This window comes from Brassica napus, chromosome C5, assembly GCF_020379485.1.
Source record: "Brassica napus cultivar Da-Ae chromosome C5, Da-Ae, whole genome shotgun sequence".
NCBI lineage: Eukaryota > Viridiplantae > Streptophyta > Magnoliopsida > Brassicales > Brassicaceae > Brassica > Brassica napus.
Window position 1 is genome coordinate 12,188,422 of NC_063448.1, and position 20,933 is coordinate 12,209,354.

Consider the following 20,933-nt stretch of genomic DNA (forward strand, 5'->3'; position numbering starts at 1 on the left):
GAAGAAGCCAACGATGCAGTAAATTATAAGATCAAGAGTCTTGAAGGACAGTTTACATGCAACTTTAGAACTCTTGATTGTTATCAAATCCACATGAGAAAATGATGTAATAGCAAAAGAAAGATCTCTTAATCACGGTGCAACTTAAAACACTTATTTTTTGTTATAAAATACACTTTAAAACACCATAACCGTATAAATTACTGATGATCAAGAACCCAAACGGAAGGCAGAAAAACAGACCCAAACCAAAGCTTACCATCTCTCTCTTGAACCTCACTTATGAAGTTCATATTCTTCCCTTCACTATCCTCAAGAACCTCCAAAACCTTACCGGTCTTGCCACAGAGTTTCACGGCCACCGCATGAGGCTTTCCTCCTTCAAAAAGGAAAACCAAAAGATCCATCTTCAAGGTTTTCATGAAAAATTTCCCAATCCAGGGATGCATCAACGAAAACCTAGAAAATGGGGTTTTCTTGGAATGCAAGGCAATCCAGAAATCCCCTTTCTCAGTCCTCCTGATGTTATCCGCGTAGCCAGGAAGCTTTGCGAATACGTCACGGGTCCCAGCTTTAGGCCCCTTGGCCCAGTATCGATGCACAAGTTGCGTTGGGACCTCACAGGAAAGCACGAACGAACCATCCTTGCTTATGGCAAGACCATTAGGGAAATGAAGACGGTCCATTATAACTTTGGCCTCTTTTGACTTTTTGTCGTATCGAATCGCTCTTCCTGTCTTTTCACCACACAGAAACGCAAAGAATACGTCCCTGATCCAAACAAGAACTTAACACTTTTAGAATATTATGGCAGTACTAGGATTTCAACTGTTTTTTTTTTTTTTTTACAACAGGATTTCAACTGTTTCCAAGCAATTTTACACGTTTACTGATAAATTGCTAAAAGGGAAAATCGGATTGTTTCTTTAGGTTTACATGTTATGATATTTTTTCTTCAAATTAAACATAGCTTTAGCCCTTAAATATGCTTAAATAGAGGGAAGGCACGGCCCTGCTATCTTCGTCACTGCATCACCATCCAAATTCAAACATACATATATAATGCATCTTATTAAAATTCTCTTGGTTTTCTGATATTATTATAAGAAATTTTATAACAACTAAAGGCAAACGTCAACAAACATTCCAAATCTATAAAACCAAAAAAAAAAAACTCTTTATTCCTGAAATAAAAAGAAAAAAAGAAGTAATAGAGAGGTGAAGTTAAAATACCCGAAGTGGTAGGTGTCGCTGCTATCATTGAAGTAGAAAACATCCTCTTCTTCGTCTATATCCATTTGATTGGCGAACATAATTTTCTGACCTTCGACCTCGTCGACGACCTTCTCGGCCAATCCTCCTTTAGGTCCGACCTTCATTACCCCAAAGTAACCGTCACAAAAATACAAGTCTCCCGTTTTTTTCTCGAAGCTCAGTCCCAAAGGCCTTCCACACGCAGGTTCCACCTTATGGCTTGAACAGTTCCCTCTTCATATATACACCAAATTAATTATAAGAAACATAAGTATAATTATGCTATCGTATATGCATTTATCTACACAAATTAATACTAGTTTTGATATATATATACCTTTTCCGTTCTAAAATATATATTTTCACACATATTTAAAGATATATATACATATACCATCAATACATCATTTTATGTGATTATAAAATTTTAATAACTTTAAACCAATAATAATTTAGTAAATTTAATTAATGTATTAATTTAAAATTTACTATTATTAAATAATAAAATTTACAAAAACACGAAAAAAATTTTGTGAAACAATTTGTTCTTAGACATTTACCTTTGTGGAACGGGTATAGTATTTTTTAAATTACATCCATGTCCACACTTGGTAAGTTAAAAAATAATATAAACTATTTGAGTGTTTTCTTGCCGATCGAATGTAGTTTATAAATTGTGAAATTAAGCAAATGCAGAACACAAATAGCCATTTGTGTGTGTGTGCGCGCATATATTATGTAAATAATTCTTTTAGACAGTGATAAAAACATTAACAAAAATCTGTGTTGAACAGTCAATCTGACAAAACACTAACACAAATATTTCTGTTGAAAAAATGGATCTTTTTGGGTCATATACATATTAAACAAACCTGTGGGGGGACGAGTACGCGAATTCTACCCAGCCAAGATCCGAACCGCGCCATTTGAGTATGCGACCGTCGGTAACGCCAACGTATGGGCCTTCCCCTCGTGGATCCCAGTCCAGACTCTCTGGTCCATCAACGGGAAGCGGGATCATCTTGGCCGTGGTTAGGACATTTTTGGATCCCAATATGCTCTCCGGTCCGATGATGGATGGCCCGACGAAGACGACCAGGACGGCTATAACGGCCGTGGCAACGGCCCACGTCCAAAATTTCCGGCTGATTGGCATTATTGATTTTGTAGCTGCTAAGTCTATGTTTAGTATGGCTAAATTACTCGATTATATACCTGAATACTAATTATCTGGATGTTTCATGTTTGAGAATACGTGAGAGACAAGGAATAAATAGAAAAAAGCATAAGCGAATCCATGCTGCCTTTTCTTTTTATTTCTATATTTTTCGTGATAATGCTTTTCAAATTAGAAAAATTTATTACACGTGGGAAAGTGGACTGAGGTTTTTAATAAATATTTCTGACCAACAGAAAGAGAGATTGAAATAAAGATTCGGAAAATAGTGACAATGAGGTCGAAGGTTCTAATTGGGATAATATTAGTTTAACTTTTGTTCTATACACTGACTGATAAACCAAACGTTCTACCATGCAGCATATATAGAATTGCGAACTTCACTTTGCAAAAGAAAAGAAAACGATAAAGAACTAAATCCAAAGTTAGGGACCTCCGGTGAAAATCAAAAGTTACATTGTTTTGTGACTTATCTCTGTCTTCCGTTTCTTTTCAGAAATATTCTGGTTGGGGTGGAAAGAAAAAGAGACTGCTTCACGTTCTCTCGTCTAAGACACTTTTATAACTTGAATAATACCATATTTTTATCCCATGTATGAAGTTCTTAATTTACTAGAAAAGATTATAGTCATCGGTTATATCGATAATCTTAATTTTGAAAACAGAAAGAAGACAACGAAAAAAGAATATATTATAAAAAGACAATGATGTTTCGCCGTCATCTTTACCCGGAGCTGCTAACTCTAATTGTAAAGCCTTCTTCCATAGAAGTTCCAGGTTCGAATCTCATAAATGTTGTGGAGAGGAAATTAAACAACTGGTTCTTGTTCCTGGCCCAAAAAGATTATTGTGTTAGACCCAGAACTTCTTGAATTAAAAAAAAACGATGAAAAAGAAAATTGTTTGTGTCGATACTAGTTACTTAGTTAGATATCCTAGGTTTCAGAACTGAGAATTAATATTGCGGCTTTAAGAATCATCATCAGAAGGCTCTTGAATCTTGATATTAAGAAGTTGTGCAAGGCAAATGATGAAGGCCAGTTAAGCGTCAACATCAACCGTTGATATAGGCTAAGACCAAAATCTAAAGGCCGGCCATGAATGTTGGTCTTAGCCTATATCAACGCGTTTATACGGTTGATGTTGACGCTTAACTGGCCTTCATCGTTTGCCTTGCACAACTTCTTAATATCAAGATTCAAGAGCCTTCTGATGATGATTCTTAAGAATTAAGTAAGACCCTTTGCTGTGTGGTGTGATAATGTTATTAAAGCTCAAGTCCAAGCCCAAGACAAACCAAGCCACAAACCCAAAGATGTTATAAACCCATGTGTATTAGGGTTGTTCTTGCAATAGAGTAGTAGTATAAATGTGATTGTAATGTGATGAACAAATTAACTTTGGCTGCTTTGAATGCAGCCTCTCCTTTCGTATTTATGAATCATTTACAATCTTACTTATCTTGTTGACAAGCATAAAGCTTATTCCTTTCTTTAGTTTCATTGCACAATAAAGCTTTAATAAGCTATTTCAATATTTCTCTATTCTATCTTAATAAAGCTCATTCGAGCATTTTATACATTTATTATCATGGACTTGAGCTTTAATAAATGTATCATGCTTCCTTGATAAGTCTAGAATAATAAAGTAACAACGACATGACTTGGGATTATTTCCGATAGACCTATCCCCAGCTACCGCCGAAGAGGAATATAAAAGATGAGGCCTGATTACTTTTATATCAAATCAAGTTTAGCCCAATAAGATGTCAACATCGGCCTGATAATTCCTCGGCTCCATAATAATTTGGCGCTATGTTCACCAACCACTAGAAATTCGTTATTTTATATTTAGTATTTTTTTAAAGAAAAAACAAAATGTTGTCCTAAATTCTTTTTCATGGCTAACTAATAAACTAATCAAATTGAGAGAAATGGTGTTTACCTGGATTAAGATGAAGGTTGGTAATGGGAGATTGTGCAGGTTCTGGACAGATAATTGGTCGCCATTTCGATCACTTGAGAGCTATTTTCTTCGTGGAACTACTTCACGCTCAGGTATCTCCCGGACTGCAACTCTCTATGAACTGTGTGTTGAAGGTCAATGGGCTCTTTGTAGCATCCCCGTCCCGCTGTCTGAGCTGGATCAGTCTAAGGACGAGTCAGACAGACCGATCAGATGACTTAGTCAGGATTAGACTAGTCGTCTAGGACAGTGTTGGTTAGTTAGGACAATGATGCCGAGTCCGGACATAACAGTTGAGCTTGTCGGACTGAACTGGTCGGGTTTCAGACAAGGTAGTTAGACTTGTCTTCCGAGATTAGATAGTCTATATACGAACTGACTGAATATATGTTCTGATGGGAACGGGTACTGAGCTGAACGTGTACCGGAAGCTAAGCAAACTGATGGGATCAGTTATCTGGCGGTTACCGGGAGCAGTTACTGCGCAGTTGCTAGAGCGGTTAGCATAGCAGTTCCGAACGGTTATCAAATCAGTTGCCAAGAACGGTTTCATGGTTGCTTGGCCGAGAGAAAGGAACTACCGAGGGCAGTTACAGGCTGGATTGGGCGCGGAGCGGTTAGGTTGGTGGAGAAACCGCCCATCTGTTTCCCTTAAGTGGGATTTTGCGGATCAGAGAGAGAGACACGGGTTCCTGGACAGAAAGACAGATAAAAAACACAGAAAGAGACCGAGTGAGATCAATCCTGATCGGAAAGAAGGAGAGCGTTGGCCGGAGGGCCGATCGGAGTCTGAGTTAGAGACCGCAGGTCTGTCTGTTCATTGCGACTCTGTCTGATCAGAACGTTGATCAGATCGTACTGATGACACTGGAGGGAGAGAACAGATAGAAAGGAACTGAGAGAGAGACAGACAGACGGATCCGAACAGGGTTATTAGGCCAGACGGTCGTTTCAATCCTCCTTTGCTGGATGCAAGTCCTTCTTGTTCTGATGCGACTGGTTCTGATCCCTACACGAATGGATCGCGACTAGGATATCGAGAGATGGTACCGGAGAGCGATGGCTTGATCATGCGGATCCTGCCTGATGGCCGGCGAGTACTGACGCGACTGTTTTGGCGGGTTCTGTGGACTGCTTGATGGTTTCTGATGGAAGGCGTCTGTACTGATAATGCGAATCAGACGGCAAGAGTTATCTGAGGCGGTTAACAGATGTATAGTGCTAAAACGTGATACTGGCGGTTAGGACTCAGATCGAGTCTCAGCGTTCTGTACCGGCTATGGTATAGAGCCGAGTGTAGATGGATCGGTCATGATTGGACCAAGACTTGTACTGGATGGAGGCATGGTGTTACTGACTGGTTACGGAGCTGTGGAGCTGAGTATGTACTGACTGATCCGGGGGTGATCAGGGACTGGTTCTGGGGAGCATGGCTAGCGTACTGTCTGTTCTGGATGGCTGGTTGGAGACCAAGCCGTCTCTCTTTGTTTACTTGGGTCACGTGGGGATGGTTGGCTGAGTGACTAAGGAACAAGGGGATTCGGTTAAGTATCTGATCGAGCTGGCTGGATAAGACGGACGAGAAGCAGGAAGACATCAAGGAAGGAGTGTATGGATGGATTATCAGATAACAATGCACAGAGGCAGTAAGGTACATGTTTATTATGCTGAGATTACTAGTAGATTGCAAAGTTGTTGGATTATACTTAGCGAACCCTGTGTACTGAATTGAATCTCTTAGAGGAAAGCTGGTTAAAAATCGTAAGTAAAGGAGATATTTTGTAAAGGGCCAGTTTGGGTCGGGGCAAGCGAACTGAGGACGAACCGACGGTAAGGGAAACTGGGTCGGGGCCTTTCAAGTGGTATCAGAGCGATTACGGTTCTTGGACAGAGTTAGAAGGATGATACAAGATTTGTCTAGACCGAACGGACGCGGAAAATGCTAAGGGCGAGCATTGGCGAACTGACGAGAGACTTGATCTTGGGAGTGATCAAGGTGGACTTACACTTTGTATGGGTAAATGTAAGTTAGAAGTCTAACTGGAAAAAAAACGGGAGATAAGATCATTGATGAATGATTGGATTGGTGGAATGAAGTCTGAGTTAAGATCATTTGGAGAATGATCGGGATTGCTTAAGGTGTTCTGGATTACTCAAGAGAGTTATCAAATAAATTTTCCTAAGTGTTGGAAACAACTGAGAGGTTTATTTAAGTCAATGGATCCGGATTCTGAAGTGAAGAAACATGAAAGATTGACGAAGTGTATTTTGAAGCTTAAGGATAATAAGCTGACTGGAGTTAGGATTGAATCAAGTGGCTCGAGGAAGCCAAGGATGCTTCGGAAAAGTCTAAGTAAGACAAGGAACTGTCGACAATGATGTCGGATATGGAGCCAATGAGCTGATGAGTTAAACTCTGTATGGACAAGACGTCCATAACTGAATTTGGAAAGAAGACTTCAGCAGAAAGGTTCAAGGCAGAATAGCCGAGTGGATAAGCTGAAGGTTGTGAACGGAAACAGAGTTGGACAGGTGGTCCGAGGATTGAGATGGAATCTCAATGAACTGGCTAAGGCGATAGATGGTTTGCTAAGAGATAACCGGAAAGAGTCAGGGAATCGGAAAACTGAATTAGACAAGTTGTCCATGGAAGAGCCTAAGGACTAATGGCTAAGGCCCTGATGCTGGAATGTGAAGTACATAGACTTACATTCGAATGGAACGTCTGTTGAGAATGCTTAGACGGATTCTAAGATTTTCAAGGTAATGGACAAGCTGGTCCGGGAAAATGGAATTGAAAGTTTCATAAAAAGATTTTTGGAAAAATCTGAGTGAGACTTACACTTAGCAAGTGGTGGGTGTAGGCAAGTCTGGATATAGGAACTGGACAAATGAATTGTCAAGGTCGACTAAGCTTGATCGTCTTGGTAGGTTTGTGCGGTCCGAGAGTTGAGATTATCGGAACAAGAGATTCGAAGTAAGGTGTACTTGCCAAAGACTTGTTAGGTGATCAAGAAACTACTTGGAGGTACAAGATTCCATAGATGATGAGTTGTGGTCAGAGTTTCAAAAGTAGTAAATGATTGATTCCTATCATGAGCGTCTAGATCAGACAAGGTATTTAAGGGCTGTGACGCTTGCTAAGGCTTGCTGGATTTTGGATGACAGCTCGATGATTTGGGACGATCATTTGAGTTTAGATTATTAGTTCTTTTCATGCGAGAGTCTATATCAGTCTAGGTGCTTATGGCTGAGATGCTCATTAAGACTTAACTGGATTGTAAAACGGCTGCTCGATGATTTGGAATGATAATGGTAGACCAAACTAAGTGTCTGATTAACTGGACAAGAGGGAATGCTGAAACATTAGTGTTAGTGTTGATGATATGTCCTTAGGAACTGAGTGGGTTTGCTAAGGCATAATTGTACTGATACTATCTGTTCTGGCGTCTATGGAAACCGAGAGTTTCCAAGACGTGACTGTCTGTCATCGTGTGTTCTGTCCTGACGTCTGTGGGAACTAGAGTGTTGCCAAGATGTAACTGTTATCGCGTCGGTGGGAACCAGATTAGTTCGCCCTCGTGTGTCTGTACTGTAGTCTGCGAAAACCCAATCTGATGTCTGTGGGAGATGTACCTTCCAAGACATAATTGTACTGTCACTGGAACTCATGGAGTTCACTACTGTGGGTTTCCGATCGCGATGAAAGCATGAATGGGAACTAGTGAGAGTTTGCCATCACATGTCTGTAGGACGTCTGTCTGTTAGGTACGTACTGTATGAACTAATATCGTTGAGAACTGCTGAGTTTTCAAGACATAACCGTGAATGAGTCAATGGGAACTAGATGAGTTTGCCATTTTGAAATTGTGAACCCAGAAGGACTGAGAGTCCGAAAGGAAAAATGTGCAAGAGATCAAGTGTAGGATCCGGTAAGAAATGTCTGTAAGGATCAAGAATGATTCGGAGGTGTCAATAAAGATCAGTAAAGATCTGAAAAGAACAGATGTCGATCATAAATGGTTGGGGACTGGTTAGGATCAGGGAGTAATCCGAGGAAACAACTGTAAGGATCAAGATGATATCCATGCGTTCTGAAAAGCTTAAGTTCCTAGTATTCGGAGTTTGGCCATGCTAAGGAACACTGGAGTGCGAGAATCAAACAGTCAATTCAGGATTGGACTTAGACTGGTTGGAACTGAGTTCCAGAGGGACTAAAGTTGAGTCGATAAGGGACTGTGATCGGTTAAGGTTTAAGCTGGAAAAACTTAACTAAGATAGTGAGTTAACACTTCGAGAATTGAGGTAAACTGGTCAGCACTGTTGGGGGTCTAGCATTCTTGCCAAAGTGTGTGTCCAAGCACCAAAAGATTGCTCGAGAGTAAGAACCACTATGCTTAGTAAATTGGTACACTAGACCAAGTCTTTTGAGACTGAAAAGATGGTAAAGAGACCGGATCGAATAATCAATATCTAAGATCAAATCAAAGTGTGATTGCGATCAAGAAATCTGATTCAAGGTTGATGAAGTCGGAAAACAGTACTGGTCGAATGACTCAAAGTCTGAGAACTGAATTAAGGCATGAGAGTTGTATGTTGGAACTGTTCTGATTGGATAGAACAAGGTTCTATTGACCACTAAATTCGAGGACGAATTCATTCCAAGTGGGGGAGACTTGTAGCATCCACGTCCCGCTGTCTGAGCTGGATCAGTCTAAGGACGAGTCAGACAGACCTGTCAGATGACTTAGTCAGGATTAGACTAGTCGTCTAGGACAGTGTTGGTTAGTTAGGACAATGATGCCGAGTCCGGACATAACAGTTGAGCTTGTCGGACTGAACTGGTCAGGTTTCAGACAAGGTAGTTATACTTGTCTTCGGAGATTAGATAGTCTATATACGAACTGACTGAATATACGTTCTGATGGGAACGGGTACTGAGCTGAACGTGCACATGAAGCTAAGCAAACTGATGGGATCCGTTATCTAGCGGTTACCGGGAGGCAGTTACTGAGCAGTTGCTAGAGCGGTTAGCATAGCAGTTCGGAACGGTTATCAGATCAGTTGCCAAGAACGGTTTCATGGTTGGTTTTCTTAACTAACACAGACAGTTATTGGATCGGGAAACCGTCAAAGGCAGTTAGCCGAGAGAAAGGAACTGCCGAGGGCAGTTACAGGCTGGATTGGGCATGGAGCGGTAAGGTTGGTGGAGAAACCGCCCATCTGTTTCCCTTTAGTGGGATTTCGCGGATCAGAGAGAGGGACAGGGGTTCCTGGACAGAAAGACAGATAAAAAAACACAGAAAGAGACCGAGTGGGATCAATCCTTATCGGAAAGAAGGAGAGCGTTGGCCGGAGGGCCGATCGGAGTCTCTGTTAGAGACCGCATGTCTGTCTGTTCACTGCGACTCTATCTGATCAGAACGTTGATCAGATCGTACTGATGACACTGGAGGGAGAGAACAAAGGGAAAGGAACTGAGAGAGAGACAGACGGATCCGAACAGGGATATTAGGCCAGACGGCCGTTTCAAGCCTCCTTTGGTGGACGCGAGTCCTTCTTGTTCTGATGAGACTGGTTCTGATCCCTACAAGAATGGATCGCAACTAGGATATCGGGAGATGGTACCGGAGAGCGATGGCTTGATCGTGCGGATCCTGCCTGATGGCCGGCGAGTACTGACGCGACTGTTTCGGCGGGTTCTGCGGATTGCTTGATGGTTTCTGATGGAAGGCGTCTGTACTGATGATGCGGATCAGAGGGCAAGAGTTATCTGAGGCGGTTAACAGATGTATAGTGCTGGAACGTGATACTGGCGGTTAGGACTCGGATCGAGTCTTAGCATTCTGTACCGGTTATGGTATAATGCCGAGTGTAGATGGATTGGTCATGACTGGACCGAGACTTGTACTGGATGGAGGCATGGTGTTACTGACTGGTTACGAGGCTGTGGAGCCGAGTATGTACTGACTGATCCGGGGGTGATCAGGGACTGGTTCTGGGGCGCTAAGCATGGCTAGCGTACTGTCTGTTCCGGATGGCTGGTTGGAGACCAAGCTGTCTCTCTTTGTTTACTTGGGTCACGTGGGGATGGTTGGCTGAGTGACTAAGGAACAAGGAGATTCGGTTAAGTATCTGATCGAGCTGGCTGGATAAGACGGACGGGAAGCTGGAAGACAACAAGGAAGGAGTGTATTGATGGATTATCAGATAACAAAGCACAGAGGCAGTAAGGTACATGTTTATTATGCTGCGATTAGTAGTAGATTGCTAAGTTATTGGATTAGACATAGCGAACCCTGTGTACTGAACTGAACCTCTTAGAGGAAAGCTGGTTAAAAATCCTAAGTAAAGGGAATATTTCGTAAAGGGCCAGTTTGGGTCAGGGCAAGCGAACTGAGGACGAACCGGCGGTAAGGGAAACCGGGTCGGGACCTTTCACTCTTCCCCCTGCAAGATCCGATGAGTTTCTTCAAGTCTACACTTTTCTTACAACTTTTGAGTTGATAGAGGAAGAAGACATATATGAGTGGTGTGTAACTGATGCTCCGACTAATCGCTATTGTACAGGATATGTTTACTGTAAGCTAAAACCGGAAAAAGAAGAGGTACCTTGGACTAAGGTTGTCTGGATTAGGGGAGGAATTCCCAAGCGTAGCTTCCTAAATTGGTTGTTTATGCTTAACCGATGTCCAACTAGAGATCGTCTCCTGCATTGGGGCATCCAAACTGACCCGTCATGTCTTCTGTGTAATAGTGCGCTTGAATCACGCGATCACATTCTCTTTCAATGTCCTTATGCTTGGGATTTGCTCCAACAAGTTTTGACCAGATGTAGAGTTACTCCCCTACAGTCCTGGAATGATTCAGTTACTCAGATGCAGAATTTGACTGGTGGAAGGAATTTGCAGCGACTGACTCACCTCGGATGGCAGGCAACAATCTACTGGCTATAGAATGAGAGAAATAATAGACTCCATCGACAGCACTTCCGATCGACAGATGCTCTCTTTCGACTTATTGATAGGCAAATCAAGGACAAGTTACTTTCTCTCAGACCTTCATCACTGATCATCTCCTCCACCCTAATGCAACTTTGGCTATGATCTATCTCGATACCGACTTCTTCAAACAACTGGGCCTTTCTTGGGCTTCTGCAGTCAAATGGGTTCTATTTGATCTTTTTCTATGGGTTTCATTTTGGGTTTATATTTACTACGGAAGAAACAATTGGGCATGGTCGGACTAGAGCCTCTCGGCTTGTAACTCTTTTTTATTTTTTCTGCATTTAATATATGAAAGCCTTCAGTCAAAAAAAAAATAATATTGTCAATTTATATCATGATTTTAAAATTAAAAAGGATAAAAATAAATAAAAAATAATACTAGATGCAAAAAAAAAATATTATTTTTAACACCGTCAGTAAAACACTAAACTCTAAACCATAGGATAAACCCTAAACCCTTGGATAAATCATAAACCCTAAATAAAAAATAATAAATACTAAATCTTACAAACACTAAATCCAAGGGTTTAAAGGTTAGGATAAAGTATTTAGTATTTTTAAGATTTAGTGTTTAGTTTTTTGATTTAGGGTTTAAGATTTATCCAATGGTTTATGGTTTACCCTAGGGTTTAGTGTTTAGGATTAGAGTTTAGGGTTTAGTGTTTTGCTTACGGCGTTAAATTATTTTTTTTTGCATCTAGTACTATTTTTATTTATTTTTACTTTTTTAAAATTTTAAAATAATTTTATAAACTGATAATATTTTGTTTCTTTTTTTTAAGACTTATTCTTGGGTTCACCCCCTAGGTGAACCTATAGTTTCACCAGTCAATAGGATTGTGTCATTTTAGATTCAGTATCTTTTAAAAAAAGAAACAAAATAATATTGAATTATATTATATTTTTAAAATAAAAATTGTATTAATCACAAAAAGAAGATTTTTTAATCGTAAAAAAAAAGAATTTGTTTTTCAAAAATATTTTTAACGCTGCAAACAAATATTAAATCATAAACCTTTAGGTAAACCCTAAACTCTTGAATAAATCATAAATCTTAGGATTTAAGATTGATCCAAGAGTTTCGGATTTATCCAATGGTTTAGGGTTTACCCAAGGGTTTAGGGTTTAGGATTAGGATTTAGGATTTAGTGTTTTGTTGATTGTGTTAAAAATATTTTTTTTTAATTCAAGAATTTAAAATTTATCAAAGGGTTTAGAGTTTACCAAAGGGTTTTGGGTTTAGATTTAGAGTTTAGTGTTTTGTTTATGGTATTAATTTTTTTTGAAATATTTTTTTTGCAACTACGATTATTTTTATTTATTTATACTTTTTTTTTTAATTTTTAAAACGTAATATAATCTGACAATATTTTGTTTCTTTTTTTTAAAAAATATTGAATTTGAAATAACTAAATCTTATTGGTCGGTGAACCCAAAGGGTGAACCCAAAAATAACTTTTTTTTTAAAGATAGTAAATATAAAATAACGACTTTCTATTGGTCGGTGAACCTAGGTTCATCCCTGAACCCAATAATAACTGTTAAATAATGTTAAGTTCTTCCAATTTTTTAAAAAAATATTATGTTAAGTTATTAACCGAAAAAATTACAACGATGTGGTGTGTAATATCGGAGGGTTTAAGAAAAATGGATCCCAAGAATGATTGAAATCTTTGGAAGTAGCTATTCGTTTTTCCTTTTGTTAAGCAGTACAAATTTGGAAATTGTCCCTCTTATTTTCTTCACAGTAATATAGATCTTAATGTTTTGTGTTTCTATAATTAGCAGGTAAAATTCGGAGTGGCCTTCCCCTAATTATAGAAACACAAAACATTAAGGGTCCGACTGGTGACCATCCGGGAAACAAGAGGAACGAATAAAAAAGAAATGTACGGGAATAAAATACCAGGAATGAAAAAGAATGGTTATTCCTTATCAAATTTGACAAGGAATAATTTTGTTATTTAATTCTCTACAAAAAAGGGAATGAAAGGGAATGAGAGGAAATTATTATTCCTTGTGAATGGTAATTTTTTTTAGGAACGTTAGGGAATACATTATTCCTCGTCGTTCCCTGGTCACCATTCATACCCTCTCTACACTGGAGGAACGCTCTCTCTCTCTCATAAACTCTCTCTAAAAAAAAAAAAACCTTGATCTAGATTTGATTTGGTGGCCGGCGGTTTGCTCCCGTCGCCGTCGGTCACCTCCCCCTCTCCTCCTTGCTTTTCCCGTTTCTTGTCGTCGCTTGCCTCCCCCATCTTCCTTGCTTCTTTGCTGTCTGCTCTGTAGCTCGTCGTCACCGCGGTAGAGATCTGACGTCTTCAGCCTTGGAGTAGCAGCGAAGTGAGGCGGTGAGGATGTGGTTAGCGATTCCCCTGGTCGAGTGCGGCGGCGAAAGCTCAGATGTGGTGTCAGATCTAGTTTTTGGAAGCGGGTTCCTCTCCTTCCTCGTCTTGTCGTCTCTTCCTTCTCGGTGGGGGTGACTGTCTTGCATGGTCCGAGCCGTTGTTGGTTTCTGATGGTGTGCTCGGTTTCCCAGAGGACTTGTCGGAGAAACTATCGGTTCTGTGTGGGCTGCTCTGTTGCGGGTTCTCCGCCGCAGGCGCGTGTGGGGCTGAGCGTCGTCGGACTTGTCAACCACGGCTCTTCTTCCTCTGTGACGGCACGTGTTGAGACCAGCTAGTCTCAGGACTGGATCTAGGGCTTGTTCCTGACCGTTTTCGACTCAAATCGGTGCTAGCTTGTTTCTTTCTTCTTCATTGCAGGTTCGATAGTGTGGTGGCGTCTCTGGTGGTCCTTCTCTCCAAATAATGCTCATTGTCTATGCGGGTGTGCTTGTATGGGTGTGGCTCTGTTTTTGATGGCTGCAGATTAGGAGATCTTTCATTAGCTGTTCTTGCGGAGCCAATCTTTTAGAACTGATCATCGGGCATTGCCGAATTCTACCGGGTTCAGTTCTCGGTTTCATCGCAGTTTCTCTTTTGCGGCAAGTGTTTGATTGACTTGGATGTATCCTCTTGTTAGAAGCTTTACTTGAAGTCCCTGCCTAGATAGATTGAGTATGTGTTTAGTTTCATTTTTGCATCTTCTGTTCCTTGTTTCTAGGTTGTTCTGTTACAAAGAAAATTGGTTATAAAATTTAACATTTTTACCCCAAAAAAAAAAAAAAAGTGTCATCGGATGTCGTTAATATAGGATGCCGTAACGTAAAATAATAGCCTGCCCGGTTTATGGAACTACGTTTGTATCGACGTACAATAGATTTTAGCAGATTTCAAGGGATTCATGTGTTTCGAGGCAACTACAGCCCCGAATTTTATTTCCATGGTTAATTTAGGAATTGTGTGCAAAACTCCATATATTGCACCATCTTGGTTTCTGGAGTGCATGCCTTTTATGGAGGACGACGCAACTAGTACAAGCTTTCTTCTTCAGAAAAAAAAACAAATAGTACAAGCTACTTGCTAATGCCAAAACATATTGTATACGCATATAAATATATTTTTCATGTATTACGACAATCAGAGCATCCACATTGAGACTTGTAAAGGGGTTCATGGGCTCAGTATCATAAGGCCGGAATTAAAAAAAAAATAAAAAAATGGGTTTTATTTTGCGAGCCGGGCCTTCCCAGTGACCCCGTAGGAGACGGGTTCATGCCAGGTGTCACGCAGCTATTAGCGACGCGTTATTGACGTGAGGAGGAGGATCGCGTGTAGAGAATCATTTTTCCTCATTTCTAAAAAAATCTAGGGTTTGCTCCCGAGAGACGATTTGTCGAGCGATCGTCTCCTCTCATCTCATTTCTTCAAATTTCTTCACTATTCTTCATCGATTCGAGTAGAGAGTGTCTCCTCCACGTTAATAGGTGAGTATCGAGTGGATTCACCGATACATCTTTGCGTTTCAGTTCGATTAGTGGGATTTTAAAATTAGGGTTCGTATACGATTTTGGGGGTTTTCGATTCTAGGTTTTAAATCGTCTTCTGGGTTTCATATAGGGGTAGATCGAAGCATTTCGTTGTAGATTAGTGTGATTTTCAAAATAGGGTTCATATTCAAATTTGGGGGTATTCGATTGTAGGTTATAAATGGGCATATGGGTTTCATATAGGGCTAGATCGAAGCTTTTCCTTGTCGATTAGTGAGTTAATTTTGAATTTTGGGGGTTTCGATTTTAGGTTTTAAATCAATATTTTTTTGTGATGTTGTTGTAATCCGTTTGGTTATCTGGTTCAGATGGATCCCGCAGAGGAGAGAAGAGATACAAAGAGGCATCAGGAGTACATAAACATGTTGGGAAACGTTTGCGATTCAGAATATGGAATTCCAAGACGATGTCCCTGTGGTGGGAGAATGATTGACGAGGTGCGGGTGAAGGAGGAGCACGAGACTCATCCTGGAAAGCGCTTCTTTACCTGCATAAACTACGAGGTAAGAGATACCTCAGAGCACTCGTATAATATGTAGTATAATTTGTAGGAAATATGTTGTCTAATGTTTTATAATGTTGTCACCAAGGCTGATGGGTTACATTATCGTCAGCCTTGGGTTGTAGGTGTCCAGGAGGAGATCGAACATCTGCGTAAGCGTGTGGACGAGGCTGAGGAGGTGATCAAGTGGGTGCCCAATATCAAGAGACAGATAGAGAGTGTAGAGGTTAGTGTATTTATTTTTTTAAGTGTACCTAATAGGAAGTAACAAGAAGTAATTTTTTTTTAACAGTAAGAAGGTTTATCTGTGCAGGCACAGGTTAAAAGGCTCGCTCTGCTGGTTGATAGGCTCATTGGTGACGTTTATAACCTCACTGTGCAGGTGGATACTCTGGAGAAGGTCTGCTTCGATTAAAATCCAAAAGGTAAACACCTGATCTTGAACTGAACTAGAACTGAACTTGACTAGGTTGCTGGCTGAACTAGAACTGAAGTTGAGTAGGTAGGTTCCGTGTTGTATTAATTAAAGTGAATTGAAGTAGAAGTAGCTTCAGTGTATTAATTGATATTCTCTGAAAGTAAAGTGATGCTCTGAAAGTGAATTGAACTAGAAGTAGTTTCCGTGTATTAATTGAACTAGGGTGGTTGGTGGTAGTGATGAATGCTCTGAAAGTGATGTGATGCTCTGATAGTGGTTGTGTTTTGATGAATGCTATCTATTTTCGTGGTTGGTAGTTAGAAACTTTAAAACACACCATGTTTGGTAGTTAGAAACTTTAAAACACATTGAGTTAAAACTTTAAAACACACCAAGTTACATCACCCAAAATATTAGTTTAAATACATAGTAAATCCTACTGAGGTTAACTCAAACCAAGTTCTAAAACAGAAACTAACTTTAAAACACACCTACGGAAACCTTAATGGATCCGTTTTCCCTTAATTCTCCCGGGTCTTCTCGTGTTCCCAAACCGGTTGAAAGGAAAAAGTGGACACCACAAGAAGATATAGTCCTCATCAGTGCTTGGTTAAACACCAGCAAAGATCCCATAGTTAGTAACCAGCAGAAGTTGGTGTCTTTTTGGAGAAGAATTGAGGAATATTTCAATTCAAGCCCTCTGCTAACAGGGTCTTCTGGAAGAGAGTGGAGTACATGTAAGCAGAGGTGGGGAAGGCTAAATTCCGAGGTTTGTAAGTTTGTGGGAAGCTATGAGGCCGCTTTGAAGGAGCAAGCTAGTGGCCAAAATGAGAACGATGTCATGAAGGCTGCCCATAACATCTTCTTCAACGACTACACGGGCAAGTTCACACTTGAACATGCGTGGAGGGAGCTGCGGTTCGATCAAAAGTGGAGGTCAACTTATTTAACAACAGATGGTGCAAAGGAGAAAAGGAAGGAAGCTACAGAGACGGTGCCTGACTCGGAAGAAGAGGTTAGACCACCTGGTGTTAAGGCTTGCAAAGCAGCCGCCAAACGCAAGAAGCATGGGAATGAAGCAGCATATGATCGACTACAGACCATTCTAGACATGAAACAGAACATATCCAAACAGAAACTACTAGATCGTCTCCTCTCAAAAAAAGATACTCTAACTGATAGTGAGGTGTCTCTCAAGGACAAACTCGTAGCTGAGATGCTTTGATCTGGTCAGTGATTACAAACGTAGTAGTTTAGGTTGTTTTCTTGAGTATTTGCGTAGTTGTTTTAGGTTGTTTTGCTGATAATGAATGTTAATTGGAACTATGACTGGTTTGGAATTTGAGTTGTATAGTCATTTTATTTCAGTTCATCAAATAGTAGTAGTAGTTTCGTTGGCTTTAATTGGAACTATGCCTGTTACAATAAATAGTAGTAGTAGTTTCTTTGGTTTGCTTACTTGCTTACTTTCTTACTAACTATTGGCATGGTTTTGTTGCTTCTGCAGGTCACGGGTTCTACTTCAACTGGCGTTCTTTGTTGCTTCTGCAAGTCACGGGTGGTATTAGCTAAGTAGTTGTCACGGGGTGTAGTAGGTAGTGTGTAGTGACAACACGTTTTCAATTATGTTGTGTAATGGGTGTGAGAAACAGTTGTATTTTGTTGGTTTCTACACTCACGGATGAATTATGTTTGTGTCACGGGTGTGAAAGTGTAGCATTTTGTTGGTTTCTACACTTCACGTGTATTGTAAAACAATGCCTATATAATCTATTGTCTCATTTATGCATTGGTCTTAAACTTGTTCTTCATTGCTTCTCTCTAAATCAATCAGAACACAACAATCATCCCCTATCTTCTTTAAGTTCTTTCCCTTTCCATATCTTCTTAACTCAAACTTGTTCTTCATTGCTTCATCTGCTATCTCCATTTTTTTTAAACACTTAAATCATATTTTGAATTAAAAAAAAATACTTCTTCTATCTCAATTTTTTTTTTTAACACGAAATCATGTTTTTACTTAAAAAAAAAATTCTTCTTCTATCTCCATTTTTTTTAAACACTTAAATCATATTTTGAATAAAAAAAAATACTTCTTCTATCTCCATTTTTTTAAAACACTTAATCATATTTTTACTAAAAGAAAATGTCGTCATCAGAGTCAGATGGCGTAGATGAAGCTGTTGAAGAATGGTTCGATGAAGAATTTGATAATATTGTCAACTCCCTAGTTGATGTTCAAGCCAAAAAACCAAAGAGACGAGCTTATATCGAAAGAGATCGGGAACAAGGACACAATCTACTATGGAACGACTATTTCAAGGAAAATCCCACTTACCAACCGGAAATGTTTAGGCGGCGTTTTCGAATGAACAAGCCATTGTTCCTTCGCATAGTGGATGCTCTAACAAATGAAGTTCCATACTTTCAGCAAAGAAGAAATGCCCATAGAAGATACGGACTATCTACACTTCAGAAGTGTACAGCAGCTATACGTATGCTGGCGTATGATCAATCAGGAGATACGTATGACGAATATCTCCGACTAGGTGAAAGTACTGCACTTTTATGTTTGGACATTTTCACTAATGCGATAATACAATTATTTGGAGATGAGTATCTAAGAAGACCTACAGCTGATGATCTTCAACGACTACTGGATATTGGAGAGTTACGCGGGTTTCCGGGAATGGTAGGCAGCATCGACTGTATGCATTGGGAGTGAAAAAATTGCCCAACAGCTTGGAGAGGACAGTAAACACGTGGTTCAGGAAAGCCGGCAATTATCTTAGAGGCGGTGGCATCACAAGACTTGTGGATATGGCATGCATTTTTCGGACTTCCAGGTACCCTAAATGATATTAATGTTCTGGATCGGTCACCAGTTTTTGATGACATTTTACAAGGTCGAGCTCCTAAAGTTAATTTCAAGGTCAACAACCACAATTATCGTATGGCGTACTATCTTACCGATGGAATTTATCCGAAATGGTCAACATTTATCCAATCAATTTCACTTCCTCAAACTCCAAGAGCACAACTATTTGCTCAACATCAAGAAGCCGTAAGAAAAGATGTCGAACGTGCTTTCGGAGTATTGCAAGCGAGGTTTGCAATAGTTAAAAACCCAGCACTACTATGGGACAAGGAAAAGATAGGAAGGATTATGAGATGTTGTGTCATACTGCACAACATGATAGTAGAGGACGAACGAGACAGATTCACTCAGTATGATACAGATGTATTCGAATCAGGAGAATCAAGCAGAAGTTCTGAGGTTGATGTTGTCTCCTCTACGGGAAGTCTTTCTAATGTCGGTCAAATGCGTGGCATTCGCAATCAAATTTGGGATCAACAGATACATCACCGTCTGAAAGCTGATTTAGTTGAAAATATATGGCAAATGTTCGGTAATCAAGATGAATAATCTTTCTATGTTTATGATTTTCCTACTATTGAATAATAATGTATTGAAAAATTTAAAAAAATATTATTTTTTTTTTAATTCTAAGAACCCCATGTTCGGGTTCACTAATAGAAGAAAAAAATCAATACAGGTTCATTACTATTTCCGACCCCACCAAAAAAATAATAAAAAATTCTAATGAACCCCAAGTGGGGGTTCATTGACGTGGATGATCTCATGTTGTTAACTAACGAAAATCATATGAGTCGTTTTCATTTTAAGAAATATACAATTCTATAACGTTATTTTTATTCTTTTTATTGGGTGCCGGTTTGCCCATGTTACAACTTTCATACCGATTCAGTCAGTCCGAAACGGATCGGTAAAAACTCCATTAGGGAGTCCGGGTTTTATATTCGAAATTTGATAAATGATTTGTGCCATTAAATAGATGTTAGTAACTTATTATGGGTATGCATATGTACTGGATAACCTAATTTTGGAACTCATTTACAAAACGTAGATGTTGATTTTACTCGTGTTATTGTTTTACACAAATCAATATAATTATTTTATTTGATGAGACATTATTTTTCTTTTCTTTTTTTTTTTGCTGAAAGAGACGTTATTTTTCTTATGTGTTATAAAAGCGAACAACATCTCCGTTTAAGTTCTACTCAAATGATTTTTTATTTTATTTATAAAGGTTAAGTTCTACTCAAATGTTTTACATGACACTTCATACTTTTATGTCTATACAAAAATCTGAGGGCTAAGATCGATCATAACTCATAAGCAATTGAAGTTATTAGAATATGCAAAGTTATATAACTCGAGTTGTTTCTTATTTTTAATTTTGTCGACAAGTCAAGCTGTTAATATTCTCAACGTACGGTCGTATCTTTTTTAAATAATGGCTCAGGTTTGGTTCACCGTATTAAGACCATATAAGCTCATTTACTTTATAATTAAATGATACCACCGTGAGGTAACGTGATTCGATACTAATTTATACACACCGAAACAAATAACTACAAAAACTAATAACAGTGGTGAGCTTTATAAGACCGATTGGGTACAACCACTCATAATACGCACCCATTATATCCAATAGGGGTGTTGCCTCCGCACAAGCGCGGAATTGTAGACATATTTCTTGTTTCATCTAAATATTTGTTAAAGATTGGTATTTGGATCTTAATGAGTTTTAAACGAATATAGGTATTTTTCTTATATAGCGTTGGCATGTTGCCACTGAGCATATAAGTTA

General features: G+C 39.4%; 4 protein-coding genes across 5 annotated transcripts; 3 read left to right on the forward strand and 1 right to left on the reverse strand.

The window, feature by feature from the left end:
• LOC106356704 (protein STRICTOSIDINE SYNTHASE-LIKE 1) lies at nt 1-2,492 on the reverse strand. Its single transcript, XM_013796436.3, has 3 exons — nt 2,127-2,492; nt 1,234-1,488; nt 1-771 (listed from the first exon to the last, which is right to left on the reverse strand). The coding sequence occupies exons 1-3, from the start codon at nt 2,408-2,410 to the stop codon at nt 201-203; spliced, it is 1,110 nt and encodes a 369-aa protein (XP_013651890.1). The 5' UTR covers nt 2,411-2,492; the 3' UTR covers nt 1-200.
• A 10,792-nt stretch (nt 2,493-13,284) lies between these two features.
• Nucleotides 13,285-18,063, forward strand: LOC106434838 (glutathione S-transferase T3-like). 2 transcript variants are annotated; one of them, XM_048756744.1, is made up of 4 exons: nt 13,292-15,840; nt 15,928-16,065; nt 16,153-16,264; nt 17,765-18,063. In XM_048756744.1, the coding sequence occupies exons 1-3, from the start codon at nt 15,646-15,648 to the stop codon at nt 16,252-16,254; spliced, it is 435 nt and encodes a 144-aa protein (XP_048612701.1). In that variant the 5' UTR covers nt 13,292-15,645; the 3' UTR covers nt 16,255-16,264; nt 17,765-18,063. The 2 variants fall into 2 exon arrangements, with proteins under 2 accessions (XP_013731146.2, XP_048612701.1); XM_013875692.3 differs by lacking the exon at nt 17,765-18,063 and having other exon boundaries at nt 13,285-15,840; nt 16,153-17,706.
• A 340-nt stretch (nt 18,064-18,403) lies between these two features.
• On the forward strand, nt 18,404-18,982 carry LOC106355507. Its single transcript, XM_013795443.1, has one exon. The coding sequence runs from the start codon at nt 18,404-18,406 to the stop codon at nt 18,980-18,982; it is 579 nt and encodes a 192-aa protein (XP_013650897.1).
• Nucleotides 18,983-19,210: 228 nt separating this feature from the next.
• On the forward strand, nt 19,211-19,684 carry LOC125587087. The gene has a single exon (XM_048757224.1). The coding sequence runs from the start codon at nt 19,211-19,213 to the stop codon at nt 19,682-19,684; it is 474 nt and encodes a 157-aa protein (XP_048613181.1).
• The last annotated feature ends 1,249 nt before the right edge of the window (nt 19,685-20,933 follow it).